Source organism: Sorex araneus, chromosome 2 (assembly GCF_027595985.1).
Source record: "Sorex araneus isolate mSorAra2 chromosome 2, mSorAra2.pri, whole genome shotgun sequence".
NCBI lineage: Eukaryota > Metazoa > Chordata > Mammalia > Eulipotyphla > Soricidae > Sorex > Sorex araneus.
In genome coordinates this window covers 8,586,049-8,613,480 of record NC_073303.1, presented here as the reverse complement: position 1 = coordinate 8,613,480, position 27,432 = coordinate 8,586,049, and the positions used below count along the sequence as shown (strand labels likewise).

Sequence of the window (27,432 nt, the reverse complement as noted above, 5' to 3'; positions counted from 1 at the left end):
GACTTTCTTTATTGAAGACTCAGGTAGTGTCAGTTTCTGGAGACTGTCAGAAATAAGGACTGTCTGCTGTGTGAATAAGGTAGTGAAATCATTGTCTCTGGGACTGTAAGAAGCATGCACATGGGTGTGTGGTATGTTGTGTGAGTGTGAGTGTGTGTGTGTGTATGAGAGAGTCAGAGATTGTGTGGAGATTGTAAGAGTTTGTGAAGAGCAAATGAGTTTGTAGAGTCAGTAGTGGGTGGGGGAGGGGGAGTGTGTGTGTGAAAGTTTGTGGGGGTGTTTCTGTCTGTCTGCATGTCTCCGTGTTGGGAGACCTACAAAGTTCAGAGTTTTCTGGAATTTGCTTTCTTCATCTGCCCTCTGTCTGTTTGCCCTCTCACCAGACTCCAAGCCATATCGCAGTAGTTCCAGTGTCTGAGGTAAGTAAGGCCCAGTGAGGGGGGCACTCTGGGGGACTCAGAGCATACCCCAAAGGGGGAAAATGATACAGGAAGACATTCTCTATGCCTCTACAGAAATAATTCTCATAAGTAGAAGGAAATGCCTTGGCAGTAACTTTAGTTCCAAGGCAGCATTAGTTGTTGGGATAGCTCGTCAGTCTCAGGTCACAGAAGCATTTGTTTCTACCTCACGCTGCCTCTACTCCTCCCCACAAACACTGGGCAGTGAGAACAGGGGAAAGAGCTCCCCAAAGCTGTAACGATGTGAATGAGGGGCAAAGTCCCATGTTCCTTGTTACTCTCTGTGGTCCCCATCGGGTCCTCACTGCTGGACACAAGGGAACAAAACGCCAGGATCAGGAGGACAAGAGAACAGAGGTCCGTTGTCCCAATCTGTTCTCTCTGCCCCACATCCAGGTTTCTGGTAAGTTTGTGGTGTCTCCAGTCCCTCTGACCTTCTGGGAGACCAGGTTGGTCTGAGAAGTGAGTCACCGATCTGGGTCTCCAGGAGCCCTGCTCTCAGGATGACCCCTTCCTCTACCACATCTTTCTACCTCTGTTCTCGGGAAGGGCACACAGCTTCTTCAAGTTCACTGTTGACCTTATTATCATCCTGAAGGGAGCTGTACTGAGCCTGGGTCTTTTTACCTGCATCTTATTCTTTGAGTGTAGTATGGTAGCAGGAACCAGGAATTAATGATCCAGTGAAGATATGTGTGATTTTTCTGAAGGAATCCTTCGTATGCCAGAATTCCAGCACCAGTTACAAAGAAGACAACCCAGTACTGATGAAGTAACTATTCACAAACTGGGAGTGTCTCCCTCCCTTAGTGAGTTTCTCTCCTTTACTTCAGCTTTTGTGAGGAATCCTGTCCTTCTCTCACCTTGAGTCCCAGGTCCAAAATATTTCTAGATTTGAAAGGATATTCTCTCTGGTCTTTAGTTGCACCACAGAATTAATTAAATAATAAAGAGAAGTACAATTATGTGGATGGAATGAAGGCACTAAACATTAAATTTTATTTAATTTTAATTGTAGTCCATTTAAGGGATCATGTGTAATCGTGAGCACCATTTTTCACAACACAACGACATGAAATGAATCTTCTCAATTCTAATCCATATCTCTCTCAGATGGATTTCAGGTTCAGAGTAGGCAGAGAAGCTCAAGTGAGGTGCATTTCTGACACACTGGAAAATTCTGGTTGCTTCATCTCTGCCTCTTGATCCAATATTGCAGCATTTCTGGAAAAGCCATGGCCTCAGCTGCAGTTGCCAAGAAGTTGAAGGATGAAGCTACCTGCCCCATCTGCCTGGAGCTCATGACTGAGCCTGTGATTATTGACTGTGGCCACATCTACTGCCGCGTGTGCATAGTGGGCCTTACTGAGAACCAAAGCTCTGAAACATCATCTCCAGGGACATTTCATTGTCCCCAGTGTCGAGGACCCTTTAAAAGAGATAGCATCCGTTCCAACAAGAACCTGGAAAATATCATTGAAACCATCAAGGAGACAGAGCGTGAAAGGTTGTGTGAGAAACATGGAGAGCAGCTCCACCTGTTCTGTGAGGATGATGGTCAGCTCATCTGCTGGCGCTGTGAGCGGTCACCAGAGCACAAAGGACATGTCACTGCTCTGGTTGAAGATGCGTGCCAAGGCTACAGGGTGAGTGTGGGGGCCAGAAAGCCTTTAAAGACCTCACCGCATGTTGCTCTAAAACCTGTTTTAGTTATTTATTTGAAAGACATTATTTTCTTTGTAGTATACGCTTCTATGTGTTCTGTCATTCACTGCAAAGGTGAGTTGTCACAACATCCTCACTAAAAAATGCTGAATCCATCTGTCTCCATCCGCTGATCAACTCCCCCCTCTAACTCCTCAAGGCTTGCCCCTTGGTCCGACTCCAAGTGCTGCTGTTTCCTTTCCCTTATTCACTTTCTTTAGGTTGAATTTGAGTGAGATCCTCTGGGATTTGTATTTCTTTCTGAATTATTTTGTCTGTAACTACACCTCCACTCCGTCCAAGTTGTCACAAATGGAAATATTTTATCTTTTCATCTTTTTAGCTTTATAGCTGAGTAGGATCCTATTGTGTGACTATACCATATCTTCCTTATGAATCACTGGATCATTAGGTACTTGTGATTTTTTTTCATCCTTGATATTTTAAATAGCAGTGAATTGAATTGAATGGGTGTGGCTTTATCTTTTGAGTTAGGACTTTGTATTCTTTGGATAGATACATAGAATTAATTCTACATCATATTTTAAACATAGACCTTAGTTGGTCAAATAAGCATTTTCAGACCCTTCATAGGGCTGAACAAGTTTTTACTGACAAAAAAATGTATGAATGCTTCATTTTCTACAGAAAATCACCAAAATTGTTGTTTCTAGTGTATGTGCTATAAACTATGTTCTCATATCACTGAGTGGTTTCTCATTGTAGTTATGAGTTGCATTTTTCACTCATATGATAAGCACTTTTCTATGTCTGTTGACAGTCTATATGTTTTCTTTAGAGTAACCTGCATTTTGGGACCAGAGAGATGGTATAGGAAGAAATGCATATGTTTTTCTAACTTTGGTTCAAATACCAGACACCTTATATGGTCCCGCAAGTAACACCAGAAGTGATTCCTGAACACAGAGCCAATTGAAAGCCCTGAGCACTTCTGAGTGCTCTCTGTAAAAAAAGAGAGAAAAATAGAAAGAGAGACAGAGAATGAGAGAGAGAAATTTGTATTCACTTCTTTGTATTCGCTGTTTTGTTAGTTTTGGAAATGGTATTTGGGGAGTCTTATGATTTTTTACAAAGCAATGTTATTAATTTTTTGTTAGATTTGTGAGATATAAAGTTTTCCCCTCCACATTTGATAACTTTTTGTTTCACTGATATTTTCTCTACCTTGCAAAACTTTCTTTTTATTTTTGTATACTCCAATTTAAGTTTTGCTTGTTTATCTTTGGGCTAGAGTGATAGCACAGTGGCAGGGTGTTTGCCTTGCACGTGGATGACCCGGGTTCAATTCCTCCACCCTTCTTGGAGAGCCCGGAAAGCTACCAAGAGTATCTCGCCCGCACAGCAGAGCCTGGCAAGCTACCCTTGGCGTATTCGATATGCCAAAAACAGTAACAACATGTCTCAAAATGGAGATGTTACTGGTGCCCGCTCGAGCAAATCGATGAGCAATGGGATGACAGTGACAGTGTTTATCTTTGCTTCCCTGGTTGTTGAATCAATTCTTCAAACTTATTGCTAAAGCCATGCTGCAATTTTTTTCACGTACTTTCCTCTTTGTATTTTATGGCTTTTAGTCTTATGTCTAAGTTTTTGGCACATTCTCTACTAATTTTTGTGTATGGTGATTGGAGCATTCATTTTATGTTTTTATCAATTTCTCAGTTTCCCTGGCATTGTCTATGGCATACCACCTTGGGGCCCAATCTAGCCCATTTCCACAGCAGTATGTGTTGAAGAGACTTTCCTTTTTACATTATACATTCCTGTATTATCCTTTACCACAAGAAACCAGATATGTATGGCCTTATTTCTCGATTTTTGGTTTTATTCAATTTCTCTCTGTATGTGCATGTATGTGTGTGTGTGTGTGTGTGTGTGTGTGTGTCTTCAGGGTCTTTTGTGATTCCTAGAAACTTTCATTTGTAATTTTCTATCTTTGAAAAATGAAATTGGAATTGTAATAGAGATTGTATAGAATCTTTCAATTACTTTGAGCAAGATGTCCACTTAGTCAATGTTAATTGTTAATTTTTCCGACAAATATATAGAAACATCTTTGCATTTTTATATGTTAATCTTCTATTATTTCTTAGATAAATGTATTAATAGATCTTTTGCAGGTCTTTAAACTCTTTTGTTATGTTGGCTCCTTGTTTTTGTCTTTTTGAAATATGTTCAGGGGATACTCCTGATTCTGCATTCAGAATTTCTCCTAGCAGTTCTCAGGGGAACTTATGGGATGCCAGAGATGAAAATCAGGTCAGCCCCCTACCAGCTGTAATTCCTCCAACCCCTAAAGAATTATTTTAAAATCTCTCAAAACTAGATTCAAGGTTGCAAATTCCCTAAGCTCTTGCCTGTCCATGAAGCTCTGTATGGTTCCTTCTAATCTGAATGATAATGTAGCTGGATAGAGTTCTCCTGGGGAAGTTTTCATTTCATTGCATTCTTGTACTGTATACCTTCATTCTCCTCTGTCTCTTAGTCACATTTGAAAACCCTGTTGTACATCTTATGGACTTTCCTATGTATGGAAATTCCTGTTTTGATCTTTCTAATTTCAATATTCTGTCTCTATCTTTGGATTTTATCCTTTTGAGTGTAGTTTGCCTTGTAGTTTTCCTAGTTGAGTCTATTCTCACTAGGAACCTTAAGACCTTTGAATCTCAGTGTCTGTATTTCTCAACTCTGGGAAATTCTTTTTTTTTCTTTTATTGATTCACTGTGGGGTACAGTAACAAAGCTTCCATATTTGAGTTTCTATATACAGTCATGCAACACCCATCCCTTCACCAGTGCACATTATCCACCACCAAAATCCCCAAAACCCCCCTTGCCCCATTTCACACATCCTCCTGCCTGTGTGGCAGACAACTTGTACAATACTCTCCCTTCTTTAGTTACCTTCGATATTCCGGGACCAGACCCACTACCACTCATACCTGCTGAAAGGGCAATGCTAGACATTGTGTTTTGTATTGTTTGTTATGGATGAAATATAATGTCGTGCAGCCATGAGAGCGACTGCGTGCTTTAGGAGTTCAAAAACTTTAATAATTGGGGTCTGAAGAGGTCGATGCAGCAAGTTGCTTGAAACCGAGGTTTGTCTGTGTCTCTGGATCCTGGCCGTGTGGAAGTTTAAGTAAACAGTGGCCGGGTGTGGCATCATTTCGGAGTTGCGGGGTGGGGGGATGGAGAGTGCCCACTCCTCCCCCGTAACTCTGGGAAATTCTTATCAATGATTTCTTTAACTACTTTTTCTTCTTGAAATTTTCTTTTCTATTCTTCAGGGACACTGGTGATTCTTCTATTGTTCCTCTTGAACATGTCCTTTACTTCCCTGGTATGGTTCTTTTTTTTTCTTTTTCTTTTTTTTTTTTTTAACTACTTTCAACCTAGCAGTTTCCTCCCTCTCATCTTGGAGTTTTTTACCTTTTACTAGCTGCAGTTATTCTGCTGTTCAAAGCTTCTATTGAGTATATATATTTAATTTACCATGCTCTTTATTTCTGTCATTTCTTCTGATTGCAGTAGTCTTCTCATTTCAAGTCTTCCTTGTACTTTGTTGATTATGTTTGCCATCATTTCTTTGAGCTCATTAAAAATCTTCATCATGTGTCACTAAAGTCACTTTCTGAGGCTTTTCTGAACTGGTTGGTGGTGTTTATACCGTCAGTGATATTGTTTTCACTCAGTGAACTTGGTGGTTGTAGAGGGTGCTGGACCTAGGCAAAAAGGAAGGTTCTGCCTCCCTTTACATCATAAGCTCAAGGATATAAACAAGAGACTGGTCTTACTTGGAATAGTGGCAATACCAGTAGACGTTTAGGAGAGGTGTCTAGTAATTTTTTTATCCTTGTTTAGTTGAGTGTGTAATCACAAAATTAAAAGGTGACACACTCTCTCTCCATGTTGTTAGGGCTCGGATTGAGATCTCCCTTACCGACAAAGAGTCCAGAGACTGCAAACAGCAAGCAGGGTTTATTGTAAGACTGGCTAGCCAGGATCCAGCCACCTACTTGGACATGCAGGTCCAGCAAGTTGGGCAAGACCCTGAGCTTCTCCAGAGGAGATCTTATATAGGCCTTCCCCGGCCGTTACAGCAGAGCCCGCGCATTTCATAGCCAATAGATTTGTAATATTACAAACTCTCTTAACCAATCCATTTTAAAGGACATCACTCCTTAGCCTATGGTTTTAGAGATCAGTACTCGAGCCAATATTCAGGAATGTTGTTCCTGAATACAAGATGGTTTGTTGGCCAAACCTGTCTCAATGTCAGGATAGCTCAGAGCTTGCACTGGGTCCATCCAGTTCCTTGTCTGGATCCTGCTTTTGGAGTGCTAGGAACTAAGGGCAACTGAGGCTTAAATAAAGAAAACAGATGCCCAGGAGTGTATATTATTTGGAATCAATCAACTCCCCAACTACAAAAGCATAGCATTAGCTCTCTTCCTGTGTCTATACAAAAAAGAACATTGCTCTAAAGGAAACTATGCAAAAGGACATAAGGGAAAAAGAAAAGCAATATTTCACTTACAAATACAAATTTGAAGATATCTGAGGAATTTGACTTTACAAGTCACAGGTACAGCTTAGGGGAAATGAGTGATTAACAGGTAGAGAAAGCAGAGCACAGAGAAGTTAAAGATGAATACCGAGGAAATAGGAGTGCTTTGGGAGCATTGTGATGGGTATTACTCAGTAAACCTAAACTCCTTGTGGAAGGAGAAGGCACGGAACCAATGTTATCCTACAATTGAGCACTATTTTCAGAAAAATATGTTGACCATTGTCACTTGATTTCTTTATTTCTACAGAAAAAATGTTGTATGATTATCATTGTTTTTGTTGCTGTGATATAGTATGTTTCTTCACTTTCATATATTTAACAGTCCTTGGAATCAAAAATCAGACTGACAAGTCGTGATATCTGATGCTAACAGTCTACACTATAGAATTTGGTTTACTAAGATACTGTTGAGTGTTATTAGGTATATGCATCATAATATTTATCCCTAATATTAGCTTAAGGTTTCATCCTTGTCTCCATTTGGTGTTAGGTAGTGTTGACTCAGAAATTGTGCATGAAACTGCATTATTTTCTTGCCTATATTGGTAGAATTTCAGAAGGAATGGGGTATCATTGAATATTTTCTAGCTCTCACCAGTGAAAGTTCTAGTCATGGAATTTTCCTTGGAATGAAATTTTTATTTCCCTTTTTGATCTGCACCTAAAATGTTCAGGGCTTGTTCCTGGCTCTGTGCTGGCATCACTCCTGACTGTGCTATGCACTGTATGCTGAGCCAGGATCAAACCAGGTTCAGTTGCTTACAGAGGAAATGGCCTCATTTCTGGTCTTCCAAAAAAGAAAAGAAAAAGAAAGAAAGAAAGAAAGAAAGAAAGAAAGAAAGAAAGAAAGAAAGAAAGAAAGAAAGAAAGAAAGAAAGAAAGAAAGAAAGAAGGAAGGAAGGAAGGAAGGAAGGAAGAAAGAAAGAAAGAAAGAAAGAAAGAAAGAAAGAAAGGAAGGAAGGAAGGAAGGAAGGAAGGAAGGAAGGAAGGAAGGAAGGAAGGAAGGAAGGAAGGAAGGAAGGAAGGAAGGAAGGAAGGAAGGGAGGGAGGGAGGGACGGAGGAAGGAAGGAAGGAAGGAAGGGAGGAAGGAAGGAAGGAAGGAGTATCACCCCTGGAAAACTACCTTCAGTGAGGGACCAAACAGAGAGCTCCCCCCTCCAGCCCAAAAACATTCGTTAGTTTTATCTACTGGGATCATTCCAGAACATTCAGAGTAAAGGGTCACTCCTCTTGGAAAATAGTGAGGGGGCTGGAATTTTAGTGCGGCCTCTGGGGCACTTGCCATGCACCTGGCAAACTGAGGTTTGATCCTTAGCATGCCATATGGTTTCTGAAGAACTGCCAGGACTTATTCTTGAGAGAAGAACCAAGAGTAACCCTGGAGCATTGCCAGTTGTGACCCCAAAAGTCAAAAAAGCACAAACAATTGACATCTGCCTGGTATCCTTTAATGGTGGAAAAGTCCTCAAAGGGAGGAGAAAAGATTGGGACTCCTATACTAAAGAATAATGAGAAGGACGCAGATGAGAAAGGTTCCTTGGCACCATGCCAGACCATGGTGTGAGTGGAGGGAAAGATAAGGGAAGACACAAGAGTAGAATTTAGACCTTCAACCTGGATCACAGTTGAGAGTAGTAATAATACTTCAAAGGAATACTGGGAACTGAATGTTTTTGTTAGTTTACTGAGGACAAATGTTGACATGAGAAGGACATTCTGTCTTAAAATAAAATATAGTCGCTAATTTCTAAAATTCATGTTATGAAATCAAAGAGGACATGAGGAAATGGAAACATATACCCTGCTCGTGGATAGGGAGAATCAATGTTGTCAAAATGGCAATATTCCCTAAAGCATTATACAGATTCAATGCGATCCCTATAAGTATACCCATGACATTCTTCAAAGAAATGGATCAAGCAATCCTAAAATTCATATGGAATAACAAACGTCCAAGGATAGCTAAAACAATTCTTGGGAAAAAGATGATGGGAGGCATCACCATCCCCAACCTCAAACTTTACTACAAAGCAGTAACAATTAAAACAGCATGGTACTGGAACAAAGGCAGAGCCGTAGACCAATGGAACAGGGTGGAATATCCCTACACACAACCCCAAATGTATGACCATCTAATCTTTGATAAGGGAGCAAGAGATGTGAAGTGGAGCAAGGAAAGCCTCTTTAACAAATGGTGCTGGCACAACTGGACAACCACATGCAAAAAAATGGGTTTAGACCTTGACCTGACACCATGCACAAAAGTCAGATCAAAATGGATTAAAGACCTCAACATTAGACCACAAACCATAAGGTACATTGAAGACAAGGTCGGCAAAACCCTCCACGATATTGAAGATAAAGGTATCTTCAAAGGTGACACGGAACTAAGCAATCTAGTAAAAACAGAGATCAACAAATGGGACTACATTAAACTAAAAAGCTTCTGCACCGCAAGAGATACAGTGACCAGAATCCAAAGACTATCCACAGAATGGGAAAGGATATTTACACAATACCCATCAGATAAGGGGTTGATATCAATGGTATATAAAGCACTGGTTGAACTCTACAAGAAGAAAACATCCAACTCCATCAGAAAATGGGGTGAAGAAATGAACAGAAACTTTACCAAGGAAGAAATACGAATGGCCAAAAGGCACATGAAAAAGTGCTCTGCATCACTAATCATCAGAGAGATGCAGATCAAAACAACTTTGAGATACCACCTCACACCACAGAGACTAGCACACATCCAAAAGAACAAAAGCAACCACTGTTGGAGAGGATGTGGGGAGAAAGGGACCCTTCTACACTGCTGGTGGGAATGCCGACTGGTTCAGCCCTTCTGGAAAACAATTTGGACGACTCTCAAAAAATTAGATATTGAATTCCCATTTGACCCAGCAATACCACTGCTGGGAATATATCCCAGAGAGGCAAAAAAGTACAATCGAAACAACATCTGCACATGTATGTTCATCGCAGCACTGTTTACAATAGCCAGAATCTGGAAAAAACCCGAATGCCCCAAAACGGATGACTGGTTGAGGAAACTTTGGTACATCTATACAATGGAATACTATGCAGCTGTTAGAAAAAAGGAAGTCAAGAATTTTGTAGTCAAGTGGATGGGCATGAAAAGTTTCATGCTGAGTGAAATGAGTCAGAAAGAGAGAGACAGACATAGAAAGATTGCACTCATCTATGGTATATAGAATAACAGAGTGGGAGACTAACACCCAAGAACTGTAGAAATAAGTACCAGGAGGTTGACTCCATGGCTTCGAGGCTGGCCTCACGTTCTGGGGAAAGGTCAACTCAGAGAAGCGATCACCAACTACATTGTAGTCGAAGGCCATGTGGGGGAAGGGAGTTGCGGGCTGAATGAGGGCTAGAGACTGAGCACAGCGGCCACTCAACACCTTTATTGCAAACCACAACAGCTAATTAGAGAGAGAAAACAGAAGGGAATGCCTTGCCACAGTGGCAGGGTGGGGTGGGGGGGAGATGGGATTGGGGAGGGTGGGAGGGACACTGGGTTTACGGGTGGTGGAGAATGGGCACTGGTGAAGGGATGGGTTCCCAAACTTTGTATGAGGGAAGTATAAGCACAAAAGTGTATAAATCTGTAACTGTACCCTCACGGTGATTCTCTAATTAAAAATAAATAAATTAAAAATAAAATAAAATAAAATTCATGTTATTCCCACAAGTATAGGGTGGGAGCATTGATAAACAAAGATTTAGCGGGGTGGTTAACTCTTTAGAAATGAATGCCTGTGAATGAAATCCAGTGAGAGGTTTAGATTCACATATATGCAAAATTGTGCATGAAGGCTGCCTTGAACTTTGGTGGAATAACAGAGTGGTCACTGCCTTACTGCCTCATTACTTAATCCTATATGGAACTGAGGAATATTTAATCTTTTCTCCTTGAACAAGTTTCTGAACCCCCATACTAAGGATTGATTTCTACAACACAGAAATTATGGTAAGCATCATAATACTTTTGCAGATTGCCACAAGGATGGATTATTCTTAATCTCAGCCTGTGAGGGCTCAACAAATAGTCAACATTATGCTAAATGTCTGAAAGCCTATGATTTCTGTTGAATGTTGTGAATAATTATCCAATTGAATAAACACCCAATTTTTCCCACAGGAACAGCTCCAGAAAGCAGTGACAAGATTGAACATCATACTCATCAAATATATGCAGCTGAACCGAGACACAACTCGGAAAATAAGTAGTTGGGAGGTGAGAGTTTGAAAAGTATATTTTCTTGTGGAAAAAGTATATGCCATCATCTTGTTTAGTATTAGGTATTGCTTGGTGAAAGCACCATGAGTGTTTATTACTCAATAAATGGTCCAGATTGTTAAAAGTAATGTAGGAAATACCAGTTCCATTTTCTTCTTTAGTTATATGCATTTATTATATTTTTGCTGCAAATACATCAGCCTTGTGCTAGTAATCATTTAAGATTCCCAATATCTGAGTTGGAGGAGTACAAATATTACAGCTGACCTGGAACAACCCTTGACTAGGATTCAATTTCTCAAACTTTGAAAGTATACCTTCTTGCTTTGAAAGCTCAACTACACCATTTTGGTGCATTTCCCAGAGTGTAGTACCTGACACTCAAGTTTCTCAGCTAAAGAAATAAACTATTTCTGAACACATAGAGAGACATTCATTCTGATAAGATGCATTGAGCTCAACTTCATGAAACTGTTAATATGGAGGACCAGAACTACTACAAGAACATACAAGAGACAATTACAGAATTTGGGTCTCTAGTACAGTTATTAACCAGACTCCCTATGAATGGAAACATAATTTTTAATGGATATATTAATATAAAGATTAGAATAAAATATTATCACACAGACTAGTAAGCCATTTTTGCCTTTTTCATGGTGTCTTAAACCTCAGTCATATTCTTTATGTGCAAATATCCAATATGATCTCTAAAAAGAAAGCCTTAAGAAAAAAGCCTTTTGCTTTCATTTCTGGCATCTTGAGTGGTGGTAAGATCTTCACAATTCAAAAGAAAAACTTTCATAAATACATGGATTGAAGCTACGATCAACTCCCACTTAAAAATAAACAAGTTACTCTTTTATTAATTTCAGAGACATTGGAATACTTTCTGAAATGAGAAAGAAAAACGGGAAATTAAAATTCTGGTCCCCGCTTCACCAAATAAAACCTATGTCCTACAACACAGATCATTTGTTTTAGCCATAATCACACATTGGGGTGTTTGACTGAACCTGGGGTTGGTATTTCTAGTATTTAAGATCAGAATCTGCCAACTGGGCCTCTTCCTGGTGAGACTCATGAACTAACCATGATGGTCATTTATCTGAATCACAGGAACACACACACACATATCACTTGTATCACTTGTCTTCCCATTGATCTTCGATTTGCTCGAGCGGGTGCCAGTAATGTCTCCATTTGTCCCTATCAAGTGCTAGTGTAGCCCAATGATATCTGCTCCCTCCAGGAACACAAAGAGCCTCAAACCGTTCATTCAGGGTTTTAATGAAGAAGTCTGACCATCTCATTGGTGGGCGGCTATGCAGTCTTTTGACATCCCATGGAATCCAATCGGTGACAACTCTAGTCCAGTGGTCATCTCTGAATCACATTACATGTTCGGCCTTAATTTTTGATGTCTTGGCAAACGAGACAGCATCTCTGATTCTTGAAAGGTGAAGAAGGTCCTTCTCTCACTTGAGTGAGACGTGATTCTCCTAGCATAGCTCTTTCGATTCCTCTTTGGGATACCCAAATAGCATTCTCATCCTGTTCGTGTAGGGCCCAGGTCTCTGAGGCATACATTAGTGCAGGAAGAATGGTGAAATTGAAAAGATGTGCCCAGAGTCAGAGGTTCTTCATCCTCTTAACCACTTCTTCGATGCTCTTGAAGGCGTTCCACGCTGGTCTCTTCCTCCTGCGCAGTCCTGGCACCAAGTCGTTCCTCATGTTGAGTTTCTCCACCCAAGTACACATAGCTGCTGCATTCAGAGATGTTCATTCCATTGAGAGCAAATGGAGCATCAGGGACTAGTTTGCTTTTCATGAGCATCATCTTGTTGAGGTTCAGCTGCAAACCGACCTTTCCACACTCGCGGTAGAAGTCGGCCAGTATTTGTGCTGCTTGGCTAACGTTTGGCATTATGAGAACGATGTCATCAGTGAAGCAGAGGTGGTATAATTGCCGACCATCTATCCTCACTCCCATTCCTTCCCATTCCAGTCATCACATGATGTTCTCAAGGATGGCACTGAAGAGTTTTGGTGAAATGGTATTGCCCTGCCGAACCCCTCACTTTACGTCAATGATCACTTCCTTGTAGAATGGTGAGATCCTGGTGGTGAATCCACAATAAAGCTCTTGGAGGATCTTGATGTATTGAGTTTGAATACCCTATTTGGCTAGAGCTTCAATGACCGCTTCAGTCTCAACAGAATCGAAGACCTTCTTTAAGTCAATGAACGTTAGACAGAGCGGCATCTTGAACTCTCGCAAAACTTCAGTGAGGTTGGTCACTGTGTGGATATGGTTGATCATGCTGAATCCCCTTTGGAACCCGGCTTGCTCACATGGTTGTCCTTCATCTAGTGTTCTGCTTATTCTATTCAGGATGACAGGAGTGAACAACTTGTAGACGACAGACAGCAGGCAGATTGGGTGATAGTTGCTGATGTTGTGGATGTCTCCCTTCTTGTACAACAGAACGGTCCTGCTGGTTTTCCACTGGGATGGAACCTTGCATTCAGGCATGTAGCATGTGAAGAGCTGAGCCAGTGTATTGATGAGTACTGGCAGCAGATTCTTCGGGTGTTCGGGCCTGACCTTGTCTGGGCCAGGTGCTGTACGCGTCTTTACCGATGAAATGGCATGTCAGATTTCAGAAGGGAGGACATTGGGAATGACATCTTCATCCTGCAGAATTTGGTTATGTGGGCAGGTGAACGTGGCTGTCAAAGAGATCCGAGTAGAATTCGTGAATAATCCTCGCCATTGCCTTTCTGGAAGATGTGATAGATCCATCGGGACGTCGGAGGCCAGTCATCTTGGTCTTGTAGTTGGCGAAGGACAGGCGAGCATTGCAAATACTTTTCCGGGTTTCTGCCACGTCAGCCAACACTATGCTCTTATATCTTATATATATACATATATATGTATATATAGAACCCTCTTTTATATATATATATAAAACCCTCACCTTTATTTTTATGTCACATTTTATTTACCTTGACCAAGCCAAGCTCTATTCTGCACTTTCTTTTTACTCCTTATACCACCTTTTTGGTGAAGCAGGAGGAATTTATCCAGATAGCTATATATAATGATGATGACCTATTCAATCTTTGACTAACTGCCACCCGGGCATAACTCTAGTCTAAGAAATATGGAGAACTCTTTAGGCTATGACACACTAACTGAGGAACTCTCTGTGTCTGTATGTGTGGTGAGTGTGTGTTTGTGTGTGTAAGCATATAAAAGTTACTCTTGTCTTTTAGAGTGGACAGCTTCGTGGCAGTCAAGTTTGTATGTACTCTTGTGCATCTTGTGCAACCATTGCTTCTATGCACCTACAAAACTCATTCATCATCCAAACTGAAACTCTCTTCCTAGTCCTCAAACAACTATGGAATATGTTTTAGTTGTTTCTGTGTGACTCATATTGTGTATGGATGCACCCACTAATGAACATTTGGTCTATATTCTCTTTCTGAACACTATTCTTCCTTATAGGAGAAAATTAAGCATGAGGAACAAAGAATCCATTCTGAATTTACGAATCTTCACACATTCCTGCACCAGGAGGAGGAGTTTTATATGTGTCAACTGAAGAAAGAAAAAGAGAAGAAACTGAGCAGTCTGCAGGATAATGTAGCCCATCTGGACAACAAAATGCAGGAACTCAAGGACTTCATCCAGATACTGGACAAGAAACGTCAGGGCTCAGTGCAGAATTTGCTGCAGGTGAGTCTGAGCACTTGGGAGAAACAGAGGAGATGACTTATTCCCGTGCTAGTCAGAGCAGATGGTGAGCAACATGGAGGAATCACAACGCCTACTTCAGTTCAGACTCTTTCTCCCTTGAACTCTCCTTGTTCAACGTGATTCCCTGGAGTTCTAGCTGAGATGCTTGAACTGTTGGATTTCACCTTTTCTTATTGTACGTGTAAAACAGTTCTTTTTCCACTATATGTTCCAGGGTATTTGGGATGATTCTAGGTCTTGGCCATTGTGATTGACACCATAATAAATATAGAAAAGCAAATATATTTAAAAATTAATGTAGTTATGCTCTTTGGAATGATACCCAGAGCTGGAAAGTCTAGATTTTATAAATATCAATTTTTCATTTTGGGTATCTCCTCTACAAGTGTGACTCTGTACCCTATTTTAACTTCAAAGCAAGCAAACTCTGTGTATATTAGAAAAGACACCATTGTTTCTCACAACTTTCCCCCATTTTATATTTTTATTGTCTGCTACTTTTAAGTAGGGTTTTTGCCTTTTAAAGGAGTCCTTTTAGTGCTTAGTGTTTTAATGTTTCTAAACACTAAACTAGTTTGGTTTAATAGTCAAGAACTTCTCTAGATATTCTCTTTTTACTGCTTTGTTTCATTCCTTCACACTTAACTGATTTCTTAGTTGGGTTGCATATTCTTATGGGGTGTTTATTTAATCCAATTTGTTTGCTGTGTCAAACCATTCTTTACTAGCCTAGATAATTTCATTTCTATGGTGGTTTCTTTATATATATGTATATGTTTTATTTTTATTGTAGTGCTGTCAAGATTCTATTTCTATCTCTTTGGCATTTGCCATTCTACAGTGTGTCTTAGAGTTCTTTTATCTAGGTTAGTTTTGCTTTCCAGGAGATGAAGGTAACCAAGCAAGTAGTGAGGACATAAGATTAAAAATAGAAAGGAGATGAATGAGTGTGGAAAATAGCCCAGTAGCTGCCAAATGGGGTGTTAATGAAAATTTTTATGCACTGTTAAAAAGTTTTCTTGGTGAATGTGTCTAAGATCTGTACTGAGAGCATTTCTTAAATGCCGGACGGGTCAAAATGCTTTGAATTAAATAAGTCTGTGAAGAAGTGCTACAATTATACACTCATGATTCAGCTGAGAAAATGGGATTCAGGCAACTTTACTGAATTCACACAACTTGCAAAGTAGAAGCTAGAATTCAAGTCTTTGATCTTAATTGTAACTGCTCACAGCATTCCTTTAAAATAAATATATTTTCTGTTTCCTAGAGTTGAAATGAAACTGTTAGCTATGCCATTGATATTATGTCGCTAATTTAGATTCCTTTTAAAACATCTGTAAGAGTTGTTAAGTGAATGTTAAATAGTAAGTTCTGAACATCTGTTATCTAGTCATTTCCCCTACACAATGTAAAGTAGAATGTTATTCTACAAGTTTTCAGTCACTCCCCAACTCTACCAACTTTAATCTTTGGAAAATATTTTCCATCTCTGATATTGGTGGAATATATGAGGGATGCATGAGCCTTTCCAGATCCTTTGATTCTGTGGCAGTCATGAGTTAGCAGTTTTTGCCATGGAACCACTCAGCTTCACCTTTTGCTGTAGATAAATGCATCTCTGTCTGTCTCTTTGACTGCCTTTCTTTCTCTCTCTCTCTCTCTCTCTCTCTCTCTCTCTCTCTCTCTCTCTCTCCTGTTATTTTTTTCTTTTCATCCACTATCAGTGGTGTTCAGGGGACATTATTGCTACAGTTCTCAGGGTCCTTGGAGGTACATGTGGGGATTGAACCTGGCCTTCCCCCATGCCAAATATAACTTCAGCCCTTTACAAGAGCTCTATTACCTTATCTGTATTTCTTGTACGTTCTTATTTGGCTCTCTCTTTTCCTTTATTGCTTAGCTTATTTTACCTTTTGATCTAACTCAAGTTTAATGTAAAACCACCACAGGTACCACAACCTTTGTGACTTTCAAAAAAACTCCTTTTGTCTTTGCCCTTGGCTATAGCCAGTTATTCTTCATTATTCACATAACATTATTCTCATAACAGTATTCTCATAACAGTAGACCAAGGAAAGACCACTACCTGGAAAATTTGCCCCCTAATCTCTCTATGTTCTGTTGGGCAAAGCATTGTTATTTTTCTAGAAATAGGATGCCTACATAAATATACGCAGCATGTCATTCCTTCTGTTGTAAACTTGTAGGCTGTTATTCAATGTCAGGAAAGTTCTCTGGAGCTCTTGATAGGCTCAATCAGTCTATTTTACAAATGATGAAATGAAATCAGAGTTGTGCCATTTTTGAGGATCACATCATTGCATGATTGAAAATTGGAACCAGAGTTCATGCTCATAACCAATTCCCAAAACTCAACTGCCACTCACAGTAGATGTTTTATGTCCAGTCACCCACATTGGTGAGAGGATGTTTTAGGGCTGATTCCCCAGGAATTGATCCAACAATGAGGAATTGAGTGAAGGCCATTCACTTAAAATGTGTCCCAAGGAAAGCAATGAGGGTACAAAAGAAGCAGATAAAGATAAAGGAGGTGATCACACCTATTTGTGATTCAGGACAATGTTTTGGAATATCAGACTATATCTCGGTCTGATCTCATGGGAATCCCGAGATCAAAAATGACACTGCTAAGGATTCCCCAGTCAGAGCTTGGACTTCTCAGTCCCTGTGTCAGTCAGGAGTTTCAGATCCCATGAAGAGATGCAAATTTTGTTTATGTGTCCAAAGGTTCAAGAAAAATCTTTGGAAGGAAAATGCAGATACAATACATCAGAGGTAAAGATGCCCAAAATGAAGCTGGTAGTGAGGAGATGATTCTATCATCAATAGAGAATAAAATCCTTGAGATGGCATGTATTGCTTCCCAAATTTTTATGCATTCACCTGGTTTATCTGGGTCTTCTATGTCCCTTTCTCTCTATTGCTGAAGTTTGTACTATACCTTGACCCATACCTCTGGCCCTGCTTAGTTGTTGTCACTTACATACATCCCTCTCCATATCTCTCTATGGCTGTCTTCTTTGTTATTCATGTCTTAGAACCTCTACAAAGAAGCCTTCTGTACTCTTTTTATTTAAATAGGTCTAATTTCCACTCAGTTGCTAGTCTCTGGCCCATTTAATTTATTAATTTTGTTGTGTAGATTAAAGCCTATCTATTTGTACATTTAATATACCATTAAATGGATCTAAAATTTACATTTTTATCCTTATCCCAAGAATTTTTGATGCAAGTGGTTTAATATCTATATCTGTTGAATAGCAATGAGTGGATGGGAATAATTCATAAAACTTCTGTAGAGAAATAATTAGTTTTCACTTCTTTGAGCATCTTATATTTGGAGACTGGAGTCAGTCCTCAGAAAAGAAAACTTCTCAACTATATTTTGTTTTCCTCTTTCTTCTTTTCAGTGAAGCAATGTACTTTTTGTTGAAACTTACTAGAAATGTGTTTGAGAGAGAAAGAGGGTGAATGTGTTGAAGGGAAAACATGGGATTGATGAGCAAGCATAGCTATAATTTCTTGGGATGTTTCTCATCCTCACCTTGATTTTCCTCAAGCTCTCCTGTTTTATTTGGGGCCACATCTGAGTGTGCACAGGTCTTATCCTGACTCCAAACTCAGGGATCACTCCTGGAGGGCTCAGGGAACTAAGTGGGGTGCCATATCTACCCCAGGTGGTGATGTGCAAGGCAAGCACATGTACTATCCCTCCAGTTCCATTAAGGTCTCATTTAATTGGTTATTCTTGTTAAAATTATCCCACCATTCTGTGATATTCCTTTCATAATATTTATTCTTTGTTTCTTCTCTGCTTTATTGATGGGTTCTTGTATCTTATTTTCTAGGACATTGATTGGTTCTTGGCATCTGTCAATCATCTGCTGGAACCTTCCAATGAACGTTTTATTTTCTTTTTGGGTCATACCTGGTGATGCTCAGGAGTTACTCCTGGCTTATGCACTCAGGAATTACTCCAGGCGTTGCTTGGACCATATGGAGTGCTGGAAATCGAACCTGGGTCGATCACATGCAAGGAAAACACCTTACCCTCTGTGCTATCGCTCCAGCTCCCAATGAACTTTTACGTTCATTTATTTCAATATACTTCCCACCTTGTCTGCTTTATTTGAGATCTTTGCTTTTATTTTCCTTAACTCACTGAAGCTTACAATTGTTCCTTTGAGAAAATTGTCACCGTTTACAATTTTCAACTCAGAGAAAATGAGTGAAATAGCTCCTGCTTGCTTGGGAACTTTCTGGGTTTTTGTCTTCACCCAATGATTTGGGTGGACTCTCAATCTTCTTAATTTGTGTCACCATGCTGTGAGATTTAGGGGTGAGGGTCAGTTTTTTGCTGTCTAGAAAAGCAAGGCTAAGATTGATTTACATGCACCATTTCCACAGGAAACATGTGGGGTGAAGTTTTTGTTGCAACCAGCCACAGCCACTGCTAAAACCGTGCTGTACCCAGAGGCATTGCCTCTTGCCTTTCACAATTTCAGGGCCTCACCCTGTTGCTCGTTGCCTCAAACCTTGAGTTTAAGCATCTGTGCACTTCTGAGCCAGGCTTCCTTATTTCTTGAATCCTTGATTCAGATGTACTGGGGGTGTGGGTGGGGAGATGGGAGGGGCAGGAATATAGTCTTTGATGCTTTGTAGTCACGTTACACAGGCAGCTGAGCTGTCTGCACACCATTCAGCTAGAATATTGGTGTGTGCCATCTGCCTGAGGCCACAGCTGTAGACTCCACTACAGATATTGGCCTGAGACCCTGTAATGCCCAGATCATCTCTCTAGCTGCCTTGTGAAGAAATTGATGCAAAAACATGTGGGAGAATTTTCTGCCCATTGTTTTGTTGCCCCTGGACCTGATTGGTTAGTCAGCTTCACGTGCTTCCATCCTTGGCCCTCATCTCTTGAGCTCATTACTGTTCTTAACTTCCTCACACGAAAACATGCCCAGAGCCATTTACTGGTCGCTGCTATGCACTTCCACTGTGGCTCACACATGTAATGTTTTAATCATGTTTGTATTTTATTAAATTTTGCAATTGTCTGATTCACAGGACACCTTTCTCCTCCATCTTGTCTCATCTACTGCCTGGACCTTTGCTTAGTTCCATAATAGAAATGGAGTTCATACCATAGTTTATGATTATAGTATGACTATTCCACTGTCAAGTGGAAGAGTGCCCGCAAACACCTAAGCATCTCAGTCACAGGAATTCCGCATGAACTCAGGACTCAGACCCTTTATGATAAGCAGTGTCCAATATGGACTCAATATAAGAAAATCGCATCATTGAAAGCAAGAGGTACCCTGGCATTCTTCTAATCCCTTTGTCAAATGCCATAGGTTGATGTATTTTTAGACACTAAAGCTCCCCACAGGAGGCTGTGTCTCTTACTGGAGACACAGCCTCCAGTAAGAAAGACTCAGAGGTTGATAAGTAGGTAGTAATGTGCATCACCAAGGTACTCAGGTGGGAATCATCCTATTAAAGATCCATCAAATGTTGGGGCTGGAGTGATAGCATGGCGGGTAGGGCATTTGCCTTGCACACGGCCGAGCTGGGTTCAATTCCCAGCATCCCATATGGTCCCCTGAGCACCGCCAGGGGGTAATTCCTGAGTGCAGAGCCAGGAGTAACCCGTGTGCATCGCTGGGTGTGACCCAAAAAGCAAAAAAAAAAAAAAATCCATCAATGTCAACAGATAGGGGTTCAGTGGTGTGCTCCAACAGTAATGAACCTTCACTGTACACCTGAAACCTTGGTTCCATTCACACCCTTGGGGTCCCTTATCTTACATCCCTGGAGGAGTGTTTATAGAGAACTGCCCCACACGCCATTCTCCATTAAGTTCAGATGTTCCTACACTCACCTTTACTTTTGTTTCTCTACAGGATATAAAAGACACCTTAAACAGGTGAGTGCCCCATATCATCAGTGTGGGCAGGGGAGGGGCATGGGCATAGAGACATGGGTGGAAGGAGCCACTGAAGGAATCTCTGGTCTCTGATTATTCTAGGAACTCAGCTATCAATCTGGAAAAACCAGAGGATGTTTCTTTGAAGGTGCATACTATGTGCAATGTCTCTGAGCTTTACTTTAACATTCGAAAAATTTTAAAGCGCTATCAAGGTATGTTGATTTAAGAATCCCTTGTTAATATTTTACTTAACTCTCGGTGTAATGCAGGAAAGGTAAGTGATTATCATGGAATATGCTGCAAGTGATGTAAGGACCTTGACCCAGTAACACATTTTTCTAATCCCCAAACTGACTTTTATCTTTCTATGATTCTCTTTAATCATTGTTTTCTATTTCTCTAATCTCCGATTAAAGCCAAAATTTATGGAAAAAGAAAGATTTTTAAAAATTGAGGACTCATCTAGGGACCAGAGAGGAAGCTCACTATGCTGAGAGCATGCCTCATGTTCAGAATGTCCCAGTAGTGCCAACACTGAAGGGAAGACAGCCTGGCATCCTGGGGCCTTGCCCTGATCAGCTGGTCCAGTCGGCCTGGAGTAACGGGGCCCCAAGCACCTGCTTGAAGTCCTGTCCCCAAAATTCTGCCTTAGCACTGATGTGCACTTTCACGTGTATGATTTTATTATTATTCAGTTTTATAGATGTTCATATTATGATTGAAAAACTCTTCTCTTTCTGAAAGAAAGGGACAGACATAGAAAGATTGCACTCATGTGTGGAATATAAAATAACAGAATGGGAAACTAACACCCAAGAGTAGTAGAGATAAGGACCAGGAGTTTTGCCCCACAGCTTGGAAACTGGCCTCACATGCTGGGGGGAAAAGGCAGATGAGATAGAAAAGGGAACACCTAGTGGAGAAATTGGGAGGACCCACTCGGGTTGAAAGATGCGTGCCAAAAGTTGACTATAGACCGAACATGACGGCTACTCAATACCTCTATTGCAAACTACAATACCCAAAAGGAAGGGAACAAAAGGGAATGCCCTGCCACAGAGGCAGGGTGAGATGGTGAGGGATGGCATGGGGGTGGTGGAGGGATATTGTAAACATTGATGGAGAAGAATGGGCACTGGTGGAGGGATGAGTAAACGATCAATATATGACTGAAATGCAAACACAAAAGTTCACAAGCTTATAACTGTACCTCACGGTGATTAACTAATAAAAAATTAAAATAAAATAAAATAAAAATAAATAATAATACAAAAAAGAAAAACTCTTTCTGAATATATAAAAATTTAAATTTCTCTCTCAATGATTTGTCTTTTTTTTTTTTTGCTCTTTGGGTCACGCCCAGCGATGCTCAGGGGTTATTCCTGGCTTTGCACTCAGGAATTACTCCTGGCAGTGCTTGGGGGACCATATGGGATGCCGGTGATTGAACCAGGGTCGGCCGCGTGCAAGGCAAATGCCCTACCCGCTGTGCTATCACTCCGGCCCCTCAATGATTTGTCTTTAAGCTCATTGTCTTAGGGTCAAAGAAAGAACTGTGGATGGTACAATTTATTAAATTTTTAAAAAAATTATATGTACTCATTTGAGTTTTTAAAAAATAAATTATGAAGTGACACCTGACTGTGCCTTTGGCTTCTCCCTGGCTTTATGTTCAATGATCACTCCTGGTAGTGCTCAGTGAACCGTGTGTGGTACAGATAATTGAACCTGGGACAGCTCTTTTCGAGGTAAGCATCTTACTATTGTGTCTCTGGCACTATTTAAGTTTCTTTAACTTTCTTCACATTGACACTTTGCATTTTTCCCTATCATTTAGGGTAATAGCAAGTGAAACTGAACTCATTTGTGAGTCAGCTTCATAACAAAAACTGGCTGGAGAGAATCTAATTAAGGGATTATAAAGATAAAGTAGGGTAGAGAACAAGGAATAGTCCAGCACCCAAGGCAGGAATGGATAGACACCATCATTGGCCTGGGCCTCAAGTGGCAGGTAGAGGGCGCTGTGAGGGTGGGAGAGTATGACAGGGGAGAGGAATGCAGAGCCTGTCAGTCACCATGGGAGGGCCATGTGTATGTATGTCACATTGCTACTCAGTTGCTTTGTGCCCCAGGGCCTTCTCCTCTGCTTCCCGTTGAAATATGCAGAGAGAGAAATGGGGGAAAGAGCCCCAGAGATGTGTCCACAGTGATTAGACTTTCAGGGAGAGAGCTAGATGGAAAAAGTGGGTAAAGGGTAAAGAGGAGCAGAGACTTTAAGAAACATGTAGAGTTCCAGCACAGGAAATATTTCTGAATAGGGGATTAAAGTTTCTGAGAAATCAGTCCAACACTATAACTTGGTAGCAAAATAACTGGTTGACTCTTTCTGAGTGTTCCTTACACTGGTTAACATTCTAGAAATACTATAATAACGTTCAGCAATACTATAGTGGATTTGGCATTTTTTTTACATGCAGCAGACCCAGGTTTAATCACCATATGGTTTTGCTGAGCATCATCAGGAGTAATTCCTGAGTGCAGAGCCAGGAGTAAGCCCTGAGCATTGCTAGGAATGGCTCCAATAAACATAAAACAATACATTCTACCAATACAATTCATTTAAAATTTGTGTGATATACTTAGGATCACACTTAAGTTTATCAAATATTTTCCTCTACTTTTCAACTATTATCATGTAGTTTCCATAAAGATTAGTAAGGTAGCACTGTAGCACTGCTGTCCCATTGTTCATTGATTTGCTCAAGCAGGCACCACTAATGTCTCCATTGTGAGGCTTGTTGTTACTGTATTTGTTATATCGAGTATGCCACAGGTAGCTTGCCAGGCTACCATGTGGGCAGAATACTCTCAGTAGCTTGCCGGGCTTTCTAAGAGGGACAGAGGAAACGAACCCGGGTCGGCCGTGTGCAAGGCAAACTCCCTACCTGCTGCGGTATCGCTCCAGCCTGATAAAGATTATCCTAAGTTTATTACATTTTACTAATTTCTACAGAATATCAGTATCTAACATAAGAACTTAGAGTAAGCTCTAAAATCTATGGAACTAGCATGTGTTTGTGACCTGGGCAAATTCCATGGGACTAGCATGTTTTTGTGACCTGGAAAAAAATTCTAGTTCTTTAATCACAATCTATATAATCTATGATATTTTTAATCTTTTTTTATCTTCTGATACAGAAATTGTAGTTGTAAGTTAGAGATGAAAAAGTCTTATTTCTGCCTCAATATTCCATTATTTCTCAAGAGGAAAATGGGCTTTAAAAATGACAGAACTCATAGAAATTCTGGTTAGTTCTATTCCTCATTTCTATAAGAGTGATAAGGATGATGATTTTATTTCTAGAAATGTTCAGGTACTTCACACTAGGCAGACATTTTAGTAAATATTATGCTTTAATTCACTCTGTCTTCCCCAACAGTCTCTGAGACATACAGAGAGACGACTATTTTCAGCAAACGGAGACTCAAAATGACTCAGATGATATGAACAGAATTTTGGTTTGAATCTAGGCTACCTTTGTTTGTAAAAACACCCTAAGTCTCAAAACATGCCAGAAGGGACGCTGACATTGTGGTGGTTTTGGAGTTAAATATTGAATGTCCAAAACTGTTATCTATAGCTTGGTAAACCACAGTGAATAAATAAAAAGGATTTTTCCTTTAAAAAGCAAGTCTGGTGAGGCAGTGGCAGGGTGTAGAGAGCCCAATATATGATTTCCCCTATGAATTCAGAAAGTGTGGTATGCGAGACCCTTGCATTTGGTGGCCGAGAACTGCCACCCCAGCCTCCCCAGCAGAGAGACAAAGAGATGGATGACCAAGGATAGATGGTCAAAATGGCCCATTTAATGCAGAGCTGCTAGAATACTTATAGAACATCTGAAGTGGTTTGAGCTAAAGGACTGCACGTAAGTGGTGATTGATCATTTGCAGAGGTAAAGCCTTTAAGTGGAGGTAATTCCCTTTGATTAATTCAATGAGATGCTCTGTCTCCTAGAGAAATCTATATTGCTTTTCTCTTGCCCTTTACTTGTACATATGAAAATATTACATTTACTTCTTATTAATACTTGCAGCTTTTTGGATCAGCAGAGTAAGAGATATAGGTTCCAAAACTTAGTTTTCTGGACTCTGAGGGCAAACAGTGCTTTTACTGTAAATGCCAGACTAAATCCTCAGGCTGGTTCACTCTGTTTTTTCCCCATGGGAGACCTGTCTCTAAAGTCATAATAGCTTGCATCAATATCGTGCTTATATGATTTCTATTATTTTTTTTGCTTTTTGGGTCACACCTGGCAATGCACAGGGGTTACTCCTGGCTCTGTACTCAGGAATTACTCCTGGTGGTGCTCAGGGGACCATATGGGATGCTGGGAATCGAACCCAGGTCAGCCGCGTGCAAGGCAAATGCCCTACCCGCTGTGCTATTGCTCCAGCCCCGCTTATATGATTTCTAGATTGTTCCATTTCACTTCATGGGTAGCTTCACAACTCCGTTCAATCTCCCTTTGTTCATCACAGTACCACAACAAGACTTCCCTTGGTGGAGTGTTAGGAACTATGGCAACTGAAGCCTGAGTCAAGTAATTATGACGAATGCCCAGGAATAGATATATTTCAAGACAATCGACTCCCAAATTTTAGGAGCATAGCCATAACTGTATTTCTGTATTTAAGCAAAGAAAATTATTCTATAGTAAAATATGTTGGTTCACTACTTGCTCTCTCTAATAATCTTCAGGGTGACTAAGCAGGTCATTTGATAAAAAGCCCTACTACCATACACTGTTGAAGACCACGCACACACACACACACACACACACACACACACACACACACACACACACACACACACACCCCTCAGAGACCTGGGCCCTACGAGAACCGAATGAGAAATCTATTTGTGTATCCCAAAGAGGAATCGAGAGAGCTATGCTTGGAATATCACGTTTCACTCAAGTGAGAGAAGGAATCCAGAGTTCTGACCTCCATCGACGATCAAGAATCAGGGACACTGTCTCGTTTGCCAACGCGTCGAAAATCAGATGGGCCAGACATGTAATGCGATTTAGAGATGACTGCTGGGCTAGAGCTGTTACCAAGTGGATTTCACGAGACGTCAAAAGAACGCATAGCCGCCCACCTACGAGATGGTCAGACTTCTTCATCAAAACCTTGAACAAATGGTTGGAGGCTCAAGCAGACACCATTGGGCTACACTAGCACGTGATAGGGACTAATGGAGACGTTACTAGCGCCCACTCGAGCAAATCGATGAACAGTGGGATGACAGTGATACAGTGATACAGTGATAGTAAAATATCAAATGGCTATAGGGGAGGTAGAAAAGCAAGTAACTCACTATACGTACAAAGTCCAGAATTACCAGAATATTTTGGCTTCTATTAACCAACACTGACTTGGGCAATTGTGACAATGAGAGGTAAAACACAAAGGAAAGGTTAAAGATAATAAGGGGAGTAGCAGTGCTCCTAAAAGCACTGTAAGCTTCTCAGGGGGAAGTAAAAAGGAAATGCACTGAAGAAACCTAAAGCACTTAGAGTTAATATCCAACACCCCCAGCCCACCAGGAGTGATCCCTAAAGCGCAGAGCCCAAAGCAAGCCCTGAGCACCACTGAGTGTGGACTCCAAATAAAAACAAACCAAAAAAGCAAGTCTTGTAGGGTTGGGGAATCATATAATAAGTAGAGTGCTTGCCTGACACACCAATGAATTCCCAACATCCCAAATAGTACACTGCTAGGAGTGATTTCTAAGCACAGAGACGGTATTAAATCCTGAGTACTGCCTGGCGTGGCCTCCCCTCAGAAAAAGAAATTAAAAAATTTATATCAAATCTTTTATTCTCTTTTTTCCAGGCAATGTGACTCTGGATCCAGATACTGCTCATCTAGATTTATGTCTGTCTGCCAATCAGAGAACAGTGGATAACAGTGGAAGCATAGAGATGTATGAAACTCCTGGAGGATTTCGTCTCTTACCCTGTGTCCTGGGCCGTGAGCGCTTCACCTCAGGAAGACATTACTTTGAAGTGGAGGTGCAAGTAGGAGTTGAGTGGGGTGTAGGCGTTTGTCTGGAAAATGTGCCAAGGGACATTGACATTGTACGGAAGCCTCAGTCTGGGTTCTGGGCCATCAGACTGAGTAAGCTCAAGAGCAATTTAGCCTTTACTTCTCCCCCAACTGCCATTCCTCTGGGGGACCAGCCTAAAGTTGTAGGGATTATTCTAGACTATGATGCTGGCCTTGTGTCCTTCTACAATGCCATTACTGGTTCCCACCTCTACACCTTCCCCAAGGCCTCCTTCTCTCATGCTCTCAGACCTTATTTTGAGGTTTATCCATTTTCTCCATTGTCCCTGATTTCCTCCAATGTGTAAGAAAAAAAGAAAAGTCTTCTAGTTAAACCAGCACAGAAAGTAGTTGTTAAATCCAGTTTGGAATGGAAATTGGATCTAATTACTTCCTGGATGTTTCACCATATCTAGAATATTCTCTCAAACATTTGGAATGCATAAAACCTGCATTTAAGTAGTGCATATTCAGACTGTTGTAACATGAAAGATAATGAATAGTCTGCACTATAGTGGAATAAGGAAGATATTTTTTATTGCTTTGTATGTTTTGTGTAGAGTGTCTCC

General features: G+C 40.7%; 1 protein-coding gene across 1 annotated transcript; it reads left to right on the top strand.

Annotated features, from left to right (window-relative positions):
• Positions 1–1,690: 1,690 nt before the first annotated feature.
• Positions 1,691–27,171, top strand: LOC101550214 (E3 ubiquitin-protein ligase TRIM38-like). Its single transcript, XM_004622157.2, has 6 exons — positions 1,691–2,107; positions 10,926–11,021; positions 14,539–14,769; positions 20,724–20,746; positions 20,849–20,961; positions 26,651–27,171. Exons 1-6 carry the CDS (start codon positions 1,697–1,699, stop codon positions 27,169–27,171), a joined length of 1,395 nt encoding a protein of 464 aa, XP_004622214.2. The 5' UTR covers positions 1,691–1,696.
• Positions 27,172–27,432: the final 261 nt, after the last annotated feature.

Coding starts and splice junctions, on each gene's coding strand:
- LOC101550214 (XM_004622157.2), top strand. CDS start 1,697: ATGGCCTCAGCTGCAGTTGCCAAGAAGTTGAAGGATGAAGCTACCTGC. Junction 20,747..20,848: donor ATAAAAGACACCTTAAACAG/GTGAGTGCCCCA, acceptor TGATTATTCTAG/GAACTCAGCTATCAATCTGG. Junction 20,962..26,650: donor AATTTTAAAGCGCTATCAAG/GTATGTTGATTT, acceptor TCTTTTTTCCAG/GCAATGTGACTCTGGATCCA.